At 39.8% G+C, this 19,289-nt stretch overlaps 1 protein-coding gene across 1 annotated transcript; it reads left to right on the forward strand.

Annotated features, from left to right (window-relative positions):
* The first annotated feature begins 614 nt into the window (after nucleotides 1–614).
* Nucleotides 615–12,299, forward strand: LOC149970331 (uncharacterized). Its single transcript, XM_090226452.1, has 7 exons — nucleotides 615–770; nucleotides 1,565–1,758; nucleotides 8,130–8,267; nucleotides 9,301–9,448; nucleotides 10,449–10,620; nucleotides 11,243–11,384; nucleotides 12,008–12,299. Exons 1-7 carry the CDS (start codon nucleotides 648–650, stop codon nucleotides 12,168–12,170), a joined length of 1,080 nt encoding a protein of 359 aa, XP_090082578.1. The 5' UTR covers nucleotides 615–647; the 3' UTR covers nucleotides 12,171–12,299.
* Nucleotides 12,300–19,289: the final 6,990 nt, after the last annotated feature.

Raw genomic sequence — 19,289 nt, forward strand, 5'->3', positions numbered from 1 at the left:
TTCACATGCACTGCTACTATTCTCTGTTATCTGTTATTATCTATGCATAGTCACTTTACCCCTACCTACATTGTACATATTTCCCTAATTACTTCGACTACCCTTGTTGCACATTGACTCGGTACCAGTACCCCTTGTATATCGCCTTGTTATTGTTATTTTATTGTCTTACAATTTTTCCTTTAGTTTATTTGCCACATTTTTCTTAGTTATTTTTACTCTGCATTGTTGGTTAGGGGCTTGTAAGTTAGCATGTCACGGTAACCTGTTGTCTTCAACGCATGTGACAAATACCATTTGATTTGATTACGACTGATGATTTTCATTCTCCCCAGTAGGTAACATTCTAAAGTGGGTAAATTTTATTTGTGGGTGTGTTGTGTTTATCAAAGATGTCTTCTATGAAAGCTTGTCCTCGTTCCAAGGCTTTTTCCTCATTCCTCATACAAAACAATCACTTACGTTTCCTCATGCGTGGTTCTAAGGAAATTATGATCGTGTGTGTGTGTGTGTGTGTGTGTGTGTGTGTGTGTGTGTGTGTGTACCTGGGTGTGCTCGCACGTTTAATGTGCGTATGTGCCTCTACTGTACGTGTGTATTAAAGCAGAGTCGGCACTCAGAGTGACACAGACAGAGAGACAAACACCATGTCTCCATCCCAGTCCTCACTACTACTACTGCTGCTGGTCTCCAGCTCCTGGGCATCCCACTTCTACGGAGGGACCATGACCTTCGACCCCAGAGGGAGCAACCCAAACGGAACCTACAGGGTAAGACCGCACTGATGGGACTTCTTCTTTTAAAGTCCGAATATTATCGTTCACTTACCGATTTTGTCAGTAAACTACCAGAATTTTGGAACATTTAAGGATTTTCGGGAGTTTTAGGACCCCTTTAGGACCCCTGTTGATACCTAAAGGGGTCCTAAAATTCCAAATCAAATAGCTAAATGATCCATGGTATGACCATCTTAAAAACATAGCCCAACGGACTTTCACTTTGAGAGAAAAATACAGATATCTCTAGCTTAAACAGACAGATTTTGATGGGGGATTATTTTATTATGTTACTTATTATGGGTCAATAGACCTTAAGGATTAATAAGAAAAGTTTAGTAAATTACCAGGGGTTTTCAACCCTATTCTTACATCCAGACAACGGTCAAATAGTCTGAAAAGACATAAAAATGGAATACATGCGTCTTCATTAAAGCTGGAATCCTTAACGTCCGCTTTGCGATATCACAACAACAAAGAAGTTAGTGTTTTTTCCCCCTTGGACAGCATTGTGTAATTTATTGACGCTCCCTAACTAGCCCCAGCGGTCGTCAATCCGAAGTCAAAACAACTTTGCCATGGTTGTGCATCAGTCGGCTGAAGCTAAATGGCGAAACGACTTGGCAAACTCTTCCCACCTGCAAACACACAAAAGAGACCCCCCGAAACCAAATGAATTCAGTCATTTATTAATGAACCAAATCTAAAACAAGGACAAATCAGGTAGTGCAGTCGCCCTTGACATTTGTATGAAGTGGTGGTCTTTATAAAGTGGAGGTTCGTTGCAGGTGGACCTTCGCTATAAGACAGGATTTCACAGCTGCACCTTTACTGATACCTGGCTTTGTGTCAGTGCGGACTGTGGGACTCGGACTAGTCTAGCGGTTCAGACAGTGGACCAGGAGATGTCCGGAGACTGGTGTCAGACAGAGGGACGAATGACTAGACACGTCTCCAATAACACACACACTTTTGACCTTCGGTGAGTGATGGTTTGAACTGCATTCTATGTGATGTCATCAGTTCATTACGGTGAAATGTTTTATAAGTTACTTAGATGCTGTATCTTCCATCCATTACTGAGAGGGTTTCTGTACCTGATGTGTAGATACAGTGTACAGCTAAGTTATTGTATCCTGGTAACCAAAGTAGTTACAGTTATAGGTCATAGTAGTTATACGGGGCGGCAGGGTAGCCTAGTGGTTAGAGCGTTGGACTAGTAACCGGAAGGTTGCAAGTTCAAATCCCCAAGCTGACAAGGTACAAATCTGTCGTTCTGCCCCTGAAAAAGGCAGTTAACCCACCGTTCCTAGGCCGTCATTGAAAATAAGAATTTGTTCTTAACTGACTTGCCTAGGGTAAAAAAAAAGGTAAGCTAAGGTAAAAATATAAAATAGGGGACAATGGGCAACATACATACACTCCCATCTGTATGTACAGTATTTGGACAGTGAAGCCATCTTTTTAAATGCATTTTGGATATGAGATCAAATGTTTCATATGAGGTGACAGGACATACAGGACATGCTCATTTTATTTGAAGGCATTTTTATATATATATATATATATTTTACTGTTTAGAAATGAAAGCACCTTATATATGTAGTGTATCTATATCTAGACCCCTCATTTGAAGATGTCATAGGGTCATTCCACTTTGATATCAATCACTTTTTTGACCGCACCCCTTTTGACTTTTATGAAACTTTCCAAACATATTTACCCGTAGTAGAAGTGATCAGAACGGGACATCTTGGACCTGAATGCCAAAAAACAGTCAGTAGACAGAGGCGCTTAAAGTTGACACCTTTTGCATACCCCACTATACCATGATACATCTATACCCCACTATACCATGATACATCTATACCTCACTATACCATGATACATCTATACCCCACTATACCATGAAACATCTATACCCCACTATACCATGATACATCTATATCCCACTATACCATGATACATCTATACCTCACTATACCATGAAACATCTATACCCCACTATACCATGATACATCTATACCCCACTATACCATGATACATCTATACCCCACTATACCATGAAACATCTATACCCCACTATACCATGAAACATCTATACCCCACTATACCATGATACATCTATACCCCACTATACCATGAAACATCTATATCCCACTATACCATGATACATCTATACCCCACTATACCATGAAACATCTATACCCCACTATACCATGAAACATCCATGTCTTCCTCACTGGAAAAGAGAAATGGTTGAATTGGATGTCATTTAAAATCTTACAAAAAAAATGTTGTCAAACTATACTGAACAAAAGTTAAAGTTCCTATAAAGAAATCACTCAATTTAAATAAATTCATTTGGCCTAAATCTATGGATTTCAAATGACTGTGAATACAGATATGTCTCTATTGGTCACAGATACATTAAAAAAAGGTAGGGGCGTGGATCAGAACCACCATTTGTCTCATGCAGCGCGACACATCTCCTTCAGATGGAGTTGAACAGGCTGTTGATTGTGGCCTGTGGAATGTTGTCCCACTCCTCTTCAAATGGCTGTGAGAAGTTGTCCCACTCCTCTTCAAATGGCTGTGAGAAGTTGTCCCACTCCTCTTCAAATGGCTGTGAGAAGTTGTCCCACTCCTCTTCAAATGTCTGTGAGAAGTTGTCCCACTCCTCTTCAATTGGCTGTGAGAAGTTGTCCCACTCCTCTTCAATTGGCTGTGAGAAGTTGTCCCACTCCTCTTCAATTGACTGTGAGAAGTTGTCCCACTCCTCTTCAATTGGCTGTGAGAAGTTGTCCCACTCCTCTTCAATTGGCTGTGAGAAGTTGCTGGATATTGTCGGCAACTGGAACACAAGTCTATCCAGAGCATCCCAAACATGCTTAAATGGGTGACATGTCTAGTGAGTATGCATGCCATGGAAGAATTGGGACATTTTCAGCTTCCAGGAATTATGTACAGATCCGTGTGACATTGGGCTGTGTATTATCATGCTGAAACATGAAGTGATGGTGGAGGATGAATGGCACGACAATGAGCCACAGGATCTCGTCACGGTATCTCTGTGCATTCAAATTGCCATAGAAAAAAATGCAATTGTATTCGTTGTCCGGAGCTTATGGCTGCCCATCCCATAATCCCACCGCCACCATGGGGCACTCTGTTCACAACATGGACATCAGCAAACTGCTCGCCCACACAACGCCATATACATGGTCTGCGGTTGTGAGGCTGGTTGAACGTGTAGCCAAATTCTCTAAAACGGCGTTGGAGATGGCTTAAGGTAGAGAAATTAACATTCAATTGTCTGGCAACTGCTCTGGTGGACATTCCTCGAGTAACAAAGTTAATTACACGCTCCCTCAAAACATATGTGGCGTTGTGTTGTGTGACAACTGCACGATTTAGAGTGGCCATTTATTGTCCCCGGGACAAGGTGCACCTGTGTAATGATCATGCTGTTTAAATCAGCTTATTGACAGGCCACACCTGTCAGGTGGATGGATTATGTTGGCAATGGAGAAATGCTCACTGACAGGGATGCAAACAAATTTGAAAGAAATAAGAGCTTTTTGTGCGGTTGGAACATTTCTGGGACATTCTATTTTGGCTCATGAAACACTTTACATGTTGCGTTTATATTTTTGTTCAGTGTATTTGATAATTTAATGAAACACTTAAAAAATAAAATAATAATAATAATATATATTTTTTTACCTTTTAATTTAAATGATCAGATTTTCATTATCTCACATGTTGTAGCTCAGACCCTTAGTCTTACATCGTCTGAGGTCTTCGTGTTGTGTCTTCAATGCCGGGCGGGAGTCACATTTAATACACTAAACTGGAAATCAAATAGAAATGTCAACTGTCAAATGGGACCACAGAGACTGTTGGGAGGTCCATCAGTTGTTTTAAATTACACTGTCAATCTTTCATAGGAAACCTGTCAAAATCATAGACATACAGATAATAGAACACACTTTATCACTTGACATTCGAAGGTGGATGGACCGGCGACCATCTTTGTGATAATAATTGGAAGTTTAAAAAAAAAGTAAATTACATTTAAATGTCAATGGTGTACCGGCTGCATTGCAGTGGTCTCGAGGGATGGGTCCGTTCTAGGAATTCCATTTCTATGATTGAAATGACACCCACCCTTTATATAATTAGAAGGTTTTGTTATCTGCTACAACAAACCTTTTTTTATTTTTGTACTTATGTAGTGTATATATATTTTTTAAATATTAATAAATATATGTATTAATACATATATATAGTTGAAGTCAGAAGTTTACATACACCTGAGCCAAATACATTTAAACACAGTTTTTCACAATTCCTGACATTTAATCCTAGTAAAAATTCCCTGTTTAAGGTCAGTTAGGATCACCACTTTATTTTAAGAATGTGAAATGTCAGAATAATAGTAGAGAGAATTATTTATTTCAGCTTTTATTTCTTTCATCACATTCCAAGTGGGTCCGAAGTTTACATACACTCAATTAGTATTTGGTAGCATTGCCTTTAAATTGTTTAACTTGGATCAAACGTTTCGGGTAGCCTTCCACAAGCTTCCCACAATACGTTGGGTAAATGTTGGCCCATTCCTCCTGACAGAGATGGTGTAACTGAGTCAGGTTTGTAGGCCTCCTTGCTCGCACACGCTTTTTCAGTTCTGCCCACAAATGTTCTATAGGATTGAGGTCAGGGGTTTGTGATGGCCACTCCAATACCTTGACTGTTGTCCTTAAGCCATTTTGCCACAACTTTGGAAGTACGCTTGGGGTCATTGTCCATTTGGAAGACCCATTTGCAACCAAGCTTTAACTTCCTGACGGATGTCTTCAGATGTTGCTTCAATATATCCACAGAGTTGTCCTCCTCATGATTGCCATCTATTTTGTGAAGTGCACCAGTCCCTCCTGCAGCAAACCACCCCCACAACATGATGCTGCCACCCCCGTGCTTCACGGTTGGGATGGTGTCTTCGGCTTGCAAGCCTCCCCCTTTTTCCTCCAAACATAACGATGGTCATTATGGCCAAACAGTTATATTTGTGTTTCATCAGACCAGAGGACATTTCTCCAAAAAGTAAGATATTTGTCCCCATGTGCTGTTGCAAACCGTAGTCTGGCTGTTTTATGGTGGTTTTGGTCTTCCTTGCTGAGCGGCCTTTCAGGTTATGTCGATATAGGACTCGTTTTACTGTGGATATAGATACTTTTGTACCTGTTTCCTCCAGCATCTTCACAAGGTCCTTTGCTGTTGTCTTGAGATTGATTTGCACTTTTCGCACCAAAGTACGTTCATCTCTAGGAGACAGAAGGCGTCTCCTTCCTGAGCGGTATGACGGCTGCTTGGTCCAATGGTGTTTATTCTTGCGTACTATTGTTTGTACAGATGAACGTGGTACCTCTAGGCGTTTGGAATTGCTCTTGGCTGATTGAGGTCTTGGCTTATTTCTTTTGATTTTTCCATTCTCAGGCAAAGAGGCACTGAGTTTGAAGGTAGGCCTTGAAAGACATCCACAGGTACACCTCCAATTGAGTCAAATTATGTCAGTTAGCCTATCAGAAGCTTCTAAACCCATGACATCATTTTCTGGAATTTTCCAAGCTGTTTAAAGGCACAGTCAACTTAGTGTATGTAAACTTCTGTAATTGTGATTCAGTGAATTATAAGTGAAATAATCTGTCTGTAAACAATTGTTGGAAAAATGACTTGTGTCATGCACAAAGTAGATGTCCTAACCGACTTATCAAAACTATAGTTTGTTAACAAGACATTTGTGGCGTGGTTGAAAAACGAGTTTAAATGACTCCAACCTAAACGTATGTAAACTTCCCACTTCAACTGTATTGTTTTTGTGGCGTGGTTTTTATTAGCCCTTGGACTTCCAATCACATCTGAACACCGTTTTTTCATCTGTATTTGAATAAAAACAGTGTTTAAATTGTTGAATAAAAACAGTGTTTTTGCTGTTTGGGGGTTTTAGGCTGGGTTTCTGTACAGCACTTTGAGATATCAGCTGATGTACGAAGGGCTTTATAAATAAATGTGATTTGATTTGATTTGTTTTACATTGTTGAATAAAAACGGTGTTTTACAGTGTTGAATAAAAACTCAAACACAAACTCACTCATAAAAACTGCAGCTCTTTGGAGGTACTCTTTGATAGTTTCTGGTTAAAAATGATCAAATCTCATGTAGGCTAGCATCAAATTTTGTGGTGAATGCTGTAAATAAGTGAGGTGATATGAGCCATCCGATTTGGCCAGCGCAGGAGGCACACTCGATTTAGCCACAGATCTCCTGGTCCGGCTGGTATTTGCTTTGGTCTTGTCTTATCAGACAAATGAAAATGGTTCAAAATTGGGAACACTTCGCCTACCCGGTGCGCTGGACTTCTGGATCAAACGACAAAAGCTCCACAGGAGAAAAAAAAAGAAACAAGAAGCGCAAAGCCTTTATCGTTGGCTTTTCTACAGGAATGTTTAGTGATCGACTAGTAATGCCTTGAACATCGCAATCGACCGGTTGGTGACCACTGTCGTAGCCTCTGTAACTTTCTCACTCATCATTACTCTTGATTCGTTCTGGATTTTCCTTTAATCGTGGCATTATCAGGATTCATGTAGAAGTGTTCAGAAAACATCTGATCTACTCACGTAGAAATAAAATGACTCCAGACTCCATTCACTATTCACTTCTTATTGGGCAAAACATAATCCTAAACACAACCAAAACATACTGCAAATCGATCCAACACGTTTGTAGAGTCACAAGCTTGATGTAGTCATTGAGTGCTAAGAATATGGGACTAAATACTAAACTTTTGACTACTTTAATACACAATAAGTGAATTTTGTCCAAATACTTATGACATCTTCAAATGGGGGACGAGATCTATAAAGTGCTTTTATTTCTAAAAGATAACTCGAATATGTATGAAAATACATTCAAATGAAAGCTGACATTCTGTTGCTGTTGCCTCATAGGAAACGTTTGATCTCCAATCCAAAATACTGGACTATATAGCCATATTAAATGTGTAAGCTTCACTGTCCAAATACATACAGAAGGGGAGTGTATTGTCCAATTTCTGGTTATTGCATCCAGGTTACCAAAGTCGTTATAGGTCCTATGGGCAACATACATATCGTCCCATTTCTGGGCAAACAGTATCATTAAAAGGATTGGAAAAAAACACATTGATGAATACACACACACAGTACTGTACAATGATGAACAACTTACCACATACAGTAACAACAAGAGTGTTTAGGAGTGTTTGCTAACTCCGTCTGTCATTCCTCTCTGTCTCTTACGTCATCACAGGATGAATGGGGGTAACTGGATGTCCACCATTAATAATGTTGTTGGTTGGAGGCTGTTGACTCATGTGGATCTCGGGGTCAGGTCTGACACAGGGAAAGTCAACCGATCTCCACAGACCACCGTCATACCTCTGATGCGGTAAATACTACTATATACATGCATGACTACATAACTATGAGGTAAATACTACTATATACAGTGGGGAGAACAAGTATTTGATGGACTGCCGATTTTGCAGGTTTTCCTACTTACAAAGCATGTAGAGGTCTGTAATTTTTTTATCATGGGTACACTTCAACTGTGAGAGACGAAATCTAAAACAAAAATCCAGAAAATCACATTGTATGATTTTTAAGTAATTAATATGATAAAAATTACAGACCTCTACATGCTTTGTAAGTAGGAAAACCTGCAAAATCGGCAGTGCATCAAACACTTGTTCTCCCCACTGTACATACATGACTACATAACCATGAGGTAAACACTACTATGTACAGTGCCTTGCGAAAGTATTCGGCCCCCTTGAACTTTGCGACCTTTTGCCACATTTCAGGCTTCAAACATAAAGATATAAAACTGTATTTTTTTGTGAAGAATCAACAACAAGTGGGACACAATCATGACACAATCATGAAGTGGAACGACATTTATTGGATATTTCAAACTTGTCTCTGTCTCCCCCTCTTTCTCTGTCTCCCCCCTCTCTCTCTCTCTCTCTCTCTCTGTCTCCCCCTCTGTCTCCGTCTCCCCCCTCTCTCTCCCTCTGTCTCCCCCCTCTCTCTCTGTCTCCCCCCTCTCTCTCTCTCTGTCTCCCCCTCTCTCTCTGTCTCCCCCTCTTTCTCTGTCTCCCCCCTCTCTCTCTCTCTCTGTCTACCGCCCCTCTCTCTCTCTGTCTCCCCCCTCTCTCTCTGTCTCCCCCCTCTCTCGCCCTTTCTTTCGCTCTCTCCTCTCACACCCCCCTTCTCTCTGTCTCTTCCTCTATCTCCCCACTTCTCTCCCTCCACCATATTTCCTCCTCTCTCACACCCCCTCTACCTCTGTCCCCCCTTCTCTTTCTCTCTCTCTCTCTCTCTCTCTCTCTCACTCAATCTCCCACCCCCTCTTTCCTCCCCCCCTCTCTCTCTCTCTCCCTTCCCAACCCCCCCCCCCCCTCTCTCTCTCTCTCACACAGTGTCCCAGTCAATTGTCGAAGAGATTTCAACATGTTGTCATTTGACCCAGATGGGGATGAGGTCAGATGCAGATATGCAGTACCAACAGATGAGTGTGTCACATCTAGTAACCTTGCCGGTGTTAACTTCACTCTGCGTTGGGTTAGTATCCACATGACAGCAAAACACATAGACAATGATGATGATAGTAAGTGAAAAGGGAATAACCAGTTAAGAATTATATTTGGTATATTTGGAGTTGATAAGTCATTGTTGATTGTTGCGTGACAATAACGTGATTGCTATAAGTTTCCAGGTTGAGCGTTCCAAGTTAGTGTATCAGTGAACACTGCCACCTAGTGGAGAGGAATAGCTAGTGGAATAAGACAGGAACTGTGGGAAGAGTAGTACAACTTGTGTTGTTTTGTCTGTCTGGCTAGCTGTCACATGTGTTCGCTCAGCATGGGATTGTTTTTGTGAACCTCGTTAAAGAAAAGGAAAGTTATTTATCTGAAATTACACTGGCTAAAGGGGCGGTACGCAGTTCTAACAATAGCAAAGTCGTGACACCCTCCACTGTTTCGGTAAACAGCTGAAGGATAGGGGTCGGGGGAAATGTAGCCACTCTAACAGTCATAGACAGAGCTTCGGATGCAAGGACTCCATGATACCAAACGTATAGTTCACATTTATGTTGTTTACAAACAATAGAGTAAAACAAGTTTATATTACTGGTTCTGATGGGGTACGACAGTTGAACTAAGCCCCCGAGGCATTTATAAGTTATATACTTCAAGAATCAATGGGTTTATGTATTGTTTTTAAATGTATGTAAGAATTGTGTATTGCCCCTTTAATCTAGTCTCCTTTAGGACTGCACCCTGTGTATTGCCCCTTTAATCTAGTCTCCTTTAGGACTGCACCCTGTGTATTGCCCCTTTAATCTAGTCTCCTTTAGGACTGCACCCTGTGTATTGCCCCTTTAATCTAGTCTCCTTTAGGGCTGCACCTTATTGCCCTTTTAATCTAGTCTCCTTTAGGACTGCAGCTTGTGTATTGCCCCTTTAATCTAGTCTCCTTTAGGACTGCACCCTGTGTATTGCCCCTTTAATCTGGTCTCTTTTAGGGCTGCACCTTATTGCCCTTTTAATCTAGTCTCCTTTAGGACTGCACCTTGTCGTTTTGGAGCAACACGAATACAACTGGAACATACGCAGTTCAGATGATGATGGAGGACTTCCTTACTCAGTCCATCTCTCTCTCCTATCCGAATGGATCTCGATCTAACAGGACCTCTGGCCGTACACTCAGCAAACTGCCTGTTCAGTTTGCAATGACAGGTGAAGAATGAAAGATCAAAAAGGCTCAGTTTACACAGGCAGCCCAGGTGTTTTGACCAATCAGATCGGCTCTGATATATATCTGATGTGATAAGATCTGATGTGATTGGTCAAAAGGCCAATTAGTGAATTGGATGGTCATTGCATTTCATGCAGAGTAGCCAATCCTGTAGCATAGTGGTGTGGTTCTGGGACTGATTTATTCTGAAAAACATTGGTAACTAGTCATGTAGCCTGACATGTAGCCTGACATGTAGCCAGTCATGTAGCCTGACGTGTAACCTGACATGTAGCCTTATATGTAGCCTGACATGTAGCCTGACATGTAGCCTGACATGTAGCCTGATATGTAGCCTGACATGTAGCCAGTCATAAAGCCAGACATGTAACCAGTCATAAAGCCAGACATGTCATGTAGCCTGACATGTAGCCTGATATGTAGTCAGTCATGTAGCCTGACATGTAGCCTGACATGTAGCCTGATATGTAGTCAGTCATGTAGCCTGACATGTACCAATCTGGTTAGCCGATATTCCACTCCTTGTACATGTCATTGTGGAATGTTGGTTAAAGAGACTGGTACCATGTGTTGTATCTCAAAACACATTGGGTTGTCTTCCAGTCGACCCCGTGGTGCCGTCCTGTACGGAGGGGGTGTACATACCCATGTTCCAGTCTCCAACGCCAGCCCAGGGAGCACTGCTCTACGCCTCCGCAGACCATCCCCTGGAGATCAGTGTCAGAGCACAGGCTACCCACTCCACGTAAGAGAAAAGCAACGTGAAACACTTCACCCGACATGGGCTATTAGCTATTAGCTCAATAGCCTAAATCACTGCTGTCAAACTCACTTCCTGGAGTGCCAGGTGTGTGTGTCTCCAGGTATTTGCTCCTCCCTTGTATTTGATTGATATATTTAGGTCATGCTTATTAGGACCTCAACCTCACCTGGTTTTCTAGGTCTTAATTGGACACAAATTGAAATGAAATAACAGAAACCAGCTGACCCTCCGGGAACTGAGTTTGACACCCCTGGACTGATGCATCATGACAGTCAGCGAAGCACTTTGTAAAACGATTTGTCCCCACTGGGTGGAAAAACTGACTGTGTATCTCAAAATTAACCATAAACCTTTTATCATATTCTGTCAACGTGATTTATTTCAAAACTTGTCAGTTAAAAATAATGGACAATTCGTGTATTGCTCAATTGACCTAACTCTAGTTAAAACATTGACTCCTCATAACGCACATTGTTGAAGAAAAGTTTCATATTAAATCTCACTGACAGATGATAATACTGTTTATGGTCATTTTTATACTTTGCACATTGTCTTTTGCACTATGAAAATGTGGTCAATTGTCTTTTCGTCTCCCCGTGCGTAAGGGTTTCAGAGCTGTTGATGAGTGGACCTGGCAACATCAGAGAGAACACCACTAGCCCAGGAGAGTACCTTCTAAGATGGACGCCTACTGATGATGAGGAGGGAGGGTACTATCCTGTGTGCTTCATTGCTCAGGGAGTGCTCGGCAGGTCAGCCTGCAGCTAGTTAAACTTGAAACTTAGATCTCAACAGAATGAGTTCTCAAAGACATTCCTGATTAAATAAAGGCAAAATTAAAAACCACAAAATCTTAAACTTGAAACTTGTTTAAACCAGACATTTCTGTAGTCTACTATTAAGCCTATTGGATATGAATACCTTTAGTTGATTGGGTAATATGATTGGAGAGCTGCAACAGCCGACAGTAACAAGTTATCACTGTCTTTAAACCGCTACGTTGGTTTTAAGGGTGTGGGGTTTGTTTTTATTTTGTAACTCTTTCTTGAAATGCTGTGTAAACAAAGATCTGAACAGCGCCACAGTTGTTCTCACTTCTGTCGATCTCAGTTCCAGGTATCACTCCGAGCTGCGCTGTGTGATCGTCAGTGTTAACTCAAGTGGTGGTAAAGTATAATTACACCACGTTCTCCGGAGATCATTCAGCCCCTTTCTGGTGTTCTGGTAGTTTCACTGCTACAGAGAGATGCTAGTTGATAAGCATGTTAGAGAGACAAAACTCCCAATCAACCAATCAATCAACCACTCAACCAATCAATTAACCAATCAACCACTCAACCAATCAACCACTCAACCAATCAAGCAACCACTCAAACAATCAATCAACCACTCAACCAATCAACCAATCAACCACTCAAACAATCAATCAACCACTCAACCAATCAACCAATCAACAAATCAATCAACCACTCAACCAATCAACCAATCAACAAATCAATCAACCACTCAACCAATCAACCAATCAACCACTCAACCAATCAATCAACCACTCAACCAATCAATCAACCACTCAACCAATCAACCAATCAACCACTCAACCAATGAATCAACCACTCAACCAATCAATCAACCAATCAATCAACAAATCAATCAACCAATCAACCAATCACTCAACCAACCAATCACTCAACCAATCAACCAATCAATCAACCAATCAATCAATCAACCAACCAATCAACCAATCAATTCATCAACCAATCAAGCAATCAACCAACCAATAAACCAATCAATCAACCACTCAACCAACTACTCAACCAAACAACCAACCAACCAATCAACAAATCAATCAATCAATCAACCAATCAATCAATCAACCAATCAATCAATCAACCACTCAATCAGCCAATCAATCAATGAATCAACCAATCAATGAATCAACCACTCAATCAACCAATCAACCAACCAATCAACCACTCAATCAACCACTCAACCAATCAATCAATCAATCAATCAACCACTCAACCAACCAATCAACCAATCAACCAATCAATCAACCACTCAACCAATCAACCAATCACTCAACCATTCAACCACTCAACCACTCAACCACTCAACCAACCAACCAATCAATCAATCAACCAACCAATCTCTGTTTGTGTGTCTTTGTGCTACAGCCATTACAACCACACCGGTTCCAACTACATTTCCAACTACCACCCAACCAACTAGTGACTTCACAACATTCAGTACAAACCCAACCCCCGATCTCACAACCAACAATGTGGATAACACAACGATGAGTAATGGGCCGAGTAAGTACGGGGTTCATATTTGTTCAAACTTTTTTTATTTATTATTTGTGTGTGTGTGTTTATAACAGCCCATTGTGTATCCACAGGATACATTGTTGGACTGAGGATGAAACTCTCCTCTCTGACATCATTAACAGATGATGACATCAGAGGAACGGTCTTACAGAAGGTCTTTCAGATCAGACAGGTTCATCCTACTCAACTAGCATCAGATTTCACCTCAGCTCTACCTGATAATCACGTCTACCACTGTGTCTGTCTGTTCGTGTTTCCAGCTCCGTGAGGAACTGATCAGACGTGGGGCAGTCAGGGGACGTAACACTACGCCTGAGAGCCAGTCAAGAGATCAGCCCCTGAGGGAGTATCTTGCACTCAATTGTCTTTTGTTCCTGGCACTGATTCTGCAGACAGTGGTTCTTCTTCTTCTGAAAAACAAGGGTTTACTTGACTGTACATGGTTGATGCATGTGCCACAGTGGAGGCTGCTGAGGGGAGGACGGCTCATAATAATGGCTGGAATGGAGTGTAATGTCTGGAATGGAGTATAATGTCTGGAATGGAGTGTAATGTCTGGAATGGAGTGTAATGTCTGGAATGGAGTGTAATGTCTGGAATGGAGTGTAATGAGTGTAATGTCTGGAATGGAGTATAATGTCTGGAATGGAGTGAATGGCTGGAATGGAGTGTAATGTCTGGAATGGAGTGTAATGTCTGGAATGGAGTGTAATGTCTGGAATGGAGTATAATGTCTGGAATGGAGTGTAATGTCTGGAATGGAGTATAATGTCTGGAATGGAGTGTAATGTCTGGAATGGAGTGTAATGTCTGGAATGGAGTGTAATGTCTGGAATGGAGTGTAATGTCTGGAATGGAGTGTAATAGATGGAATGGAGTGTAATGTATGGAATGGAGTATAATGTCTGGAATGGAGTGTAATGTCTGGAATGGAGTTTAATAGATGGAATGGAGTGTAATGTCTGGAATGGAGTGTAATGTCTGTAATGGAGTATAATGTCTGGAATGGAGTATAATGTCTGGAATGGAGTGTAATGTCTGGAATGGAGTGTAATGTCTGGAATGGAGTGTAATGTCTGGAATGGAGTGTAATGTCTGGAATGGAGTTTAATGTCTGGAATGGAGTATAATGTCTGGAATGGAGTGTAATGTCTGGAATGGAGTTTAATAGATGGAATGGAGCGTAATGTCTGGAATGGAGTGTAATGTCTGGAATGGAGTATAATGTCTGGAATGGAGTGTAATGTCTGGAATGGAGTGTAATGTCTGGAATGGAGTATAATGTCTGGAATGGAGTGTAATGGCTGGAATGGACTGTAATGTCTGGAATGGAGTGTAATGTCTGGAATGGAGTATAATGTCTGGAATGGAGTATAATGTCTGGAATGGAGTGTAATGTATGGAATGGAGTCTAATGTCTGGAATGGAGTATAATGTCTGGAATGGAGTGTAATGTATGGAATGGAGTGTAATGTATGGAATGGAGTGTAATGTCTGGAATGGAGTGTAATGTCTGGAATGGAGTGTAATGTCTGGAATGGAGTGTAATGTCTGGAATGGAGTGTAATGTCTGGAATGGAGTGTAATGCCTGGAATGGAGTGTAATGTCTGGAATGGAGTGTAATGTCTGGAATGGAGTGTAATGTCTGGAATGGAGTGTAATGTCTGGAATGGAGTGTAATGTCTGGAATGGAGTGTAATGTCTGGAATGGAGTGTAATGTCTGGAATGGAGTGTAATGTCTGGAATGGAGTGTAATGTCTGGAATGGAGTGTAATGTCTGGAATGGAGTGTAATGTCTGGAATGGAGTGTAATGTCTGGAATGGAGTGTAATGTCTGGAATGGAGTGTAATGTCTGGAATGGAGTGTAATGTCTGGAATGGAGTGTAATGTCTGGAATGGAGTGTAATGTCTGGAATGGAGTGTAATGGCTGGAATGGACTGTAATGTCTGGAATGGAGTGTAATGTCTGGAATGGAGTGTAATGTCTGGAATGGAGTGTAATGTCTGGAATGGAGTGTAATGTCTGGAATGGAGTGTAATGTCTGGAATGGAGTGTAATGTCTGGAATGGAGTGTAATGTCTGGAATGGAGTGTAATGTCTGGAATGGAGTGTAATGGCTGGAATGGACTGTAATGTCTGGAATGGAGTGTAATGTCTGGAATGGAGTGTAATGTCTGGAATGGAGTGTAATGTCTGGAATGGAGTGTAATGTCTGGAATGGAGTGTAATGTCTGGAATGGAGTGTAATGGCTGGAATGGACTGTAATGTCTGGAATGGAGTGTAATGTCTGGAATGGAGTGTAATGTCTGGAATGGAGTGTAATGTCTGGAATGGAGTGTAATGTCTGGAATGGACTGTAATGTCTGGAATGGAGTGTAATGTCTGGAATGGAGTATAATGTCTGGAATGGAGTAAAATGTCTGGAATGGAGTGTAATGTCTGGAATGGAGTATAATGTCTGGAATGGAGTGTAATGTCTGGAATGGAGTGTAATGTCTGGAATGGAGTGTAATGTCTGGAATGGAGTGTAATGTCGAACACATAAATGTGTTTGATACTATTCCATTCACTCCATTTCGGCCATTATTATATGCCGTCCTCCCCTCAACAGCCTCCATTGATGTTACATACATGGTATGGTGTGAGATTTTAGTTCTGGGTTGTCAAGATTTGTGTTTTTTTTTACCTACCTTAGTTGCATGCTCTGGCTGTAAGTCGCTCTTGATATCTGTTGAATGAATTTAGTTCAAATGTGTCTCTATAATTAATGTTCTTCTCAGTATATATTTTGTTATAATAATATGTTGTACTGAACAAAAATATAAAGGCAACATGTAAAGTGTTGGGCCCATGTTTCCATACTCACAAAATGCTTGTTTTCTCACAAATTGGTTTTCTCCCTCATAAAGGTGGTGAAACTATGAGGGAATTAAGTCAAGGTCAGAATACGACGTATCTTTAGCCACACCTTCATTTATTTAAATTCCACCGCAAACGAATAGCGAGCCACTCTATTCGCATGCTTAAATTCAAGGCCAGAGTCTGTGTGGAGAGAAGAGTGCATCAGTGGGAGGGACATTTCATTTACACCTAACTCGGGTAGAATTCCAGGATACTACAAAATAGTAAGTACTATAATATAATAGTACCATAATATAATATAATAGTACTATACTATAATATAATAGTACTATAATATAATAGTACTATAATATAATATAATAGTACTATACTATAATATAATAGTACTATAACATAATATAATAGTACAATAATATAATATAATAGTACTATAATATAATAGTACTATAATATAATAAAATAGTACTATAATATAATATAATAGTACTATAATATAATAGTACTATAATATAATAGTACTATAACATAATAGTACTATAATATAATATAATAGTACTATAATATAATAGTACTATAATATATATGTAATAGTACTATAATATAATAGTACTATAATATAATAGTACTATAATATAATATAATAGTACTATAATATAATATAATAGTACTATAATATAATAGTACTATAATATAATATAATAGTACCATGATATAATATAATAGTACTATAATAACTGGATAACTTATTTGTATTGCTTTTAATCTTTTTTAAATGAATATCTTATTAACACTTTGTTCTAGCTAGCTATTTGTGTAGGTAGCTTTCAAGTAAACCCAATGATATAATAATAGTACTATAATATAATATAATAGTACTATAATATAATAGTACTATAATAAAATAGTACTATAATATAATATAATATAATAGTACTATAATATAATATAATAGTACTATAATATAATAGTACTATAATATTCTGTAGTATTTATGTGGGTTGTTCAGCTGTCTAAGCTGTTGCCTCTGGAGCATACTGTACACCTAGGTTACAATTTGGCCCACTGCTATTTAAACAACTCTGTGTAGATGGGGAGGCCGGTGGCCTAGTGGTTTAGCGTGTTGGACTGGAAGGCTGCTAAATCCTCCACCCTGACAAGGTAAAATAAGATCTGTCGTCCTCCCCCCTGAACAAGGCAGTGAACCCACTGTTCCTAGGCCGTCATATATAAATAAGAATTTGTTCTTAACTGACTTGCCTAGTAAAATAAAACAAATGTGCCCTCCTCTGTCTCTATCCCACAACAACAACAACAACAACAAACGGGGATGCTTTCTTTGTTTGTTTACATAATGAATCCAATCAAATCAAACGTTATTTGTCACACGCTCGGTAAACAATAGGTGTAGACTAACAGTGAGATGCGTATTTACGGGCCCTTCACAACAATGCAGCAGAAGCATGGTGTCAACAGCGAAAACGGTTTGATCTTTTGTTTAACAAATGAAAAGACAGATCATCAAAATTCTTTGCACGTTTTATTTTTTTATTTTCTTGATTCTTTTTTTTCAACTTTCAACTCACACGGTCATATTTTACATCTTTGCAATAAAACATGAATACAATAGTTTTGCTTAGGATTTCATAGATCCAAAAATATTTGACCCTTTTTTTTTTTAGGGGGGGGGGGTTAGTTGAACCTGTTGTTGTAGTATGTGTGTGAATATGTGTGTGTGTGAGAGAGAGAGAGAGATCGAGACGGCTTAATAACACACACACTAACAGTATATCTCACGCTTGACTTTCCTTCTATTCCCTTCTTCCCTCCCCACCTCTTTCTCTCTCTCCTCCCTTCTCTCCATCTCTCTCTCTCTCTCCTCCCTTCTCTCCCTCTCTCTCTCTCTCTGGGCTACAGATTCAAGATATTGCTTACAGCTGTGAGGTTGTACAACTTAATTAATTAATCACACGTGATTTCATCGTCTTTAAATACAAACATCGATGCACAAACAATCCCACAGGATTTAAAAAAAAAAAAAAAAAATGGCCCGAAAAAAACAAAACGGTCATGTGACAGGAAATAATCATCACGCTAATAAATAATGATATGTGATTGGTGGGAATACAAAAACGAAATGTTTGACACTGAATCCATTTTTTTTGTTTCTTTTTTTCTTTAAATAATTGACAAATGTGAGCGAAGGTTTCCTTTAGACGTTTCAAATCTCATTCAGTTGATTTAAACTCCCTGTCCGGTCTGTACGTCTGTCCGTAGCCTGAAACCAAGATTATATGTACACCGTTGACAAAAAACAATCACCAAATATACAAAGGACATCTTGTGGATATCTGGCAAAACACATCTTCATCCTCATCATCGCCTCTACCATCATCTTCACAATCATCAACAACGTTACCATCATCATCATCGTCGTCATTATTACACATTATTGTACATACAGAAAGTCATTGATAAATGAAAGGTGATTAGGCGTGGTCTGAGTGGTGACTGAAGGACTGTGATCTCTCCCTGTCTGTCAATCAGAGACAGAGAGTAGGAAACAGAACAGTATTTACAAAAAATCATATTCACCCTTCTGGGATTTGAAAACAAATTCTACAAAAACACAGTAAATTAAACAAATAAAATAAATGTAAAGAAATTAAATGAAAACAAAATAATATAAACATTTT

Source organism: Oncorhynchus mykiss, chromosome 29, assembly GCF_057628025.1.
Source record: "Oncorhynchus mykiss isolate SJ-2025 chromosome 29, ASM5762802v1, whole genome shotgun sequence".
Taxonomy (NCBI): domain Eukaryota; kingdom Metazoa; phylum Chordata; class Actinopteri; order Salmoniformes; family Salmonidae; genus Oncorhynchus; species Oncorhynchus mykiss.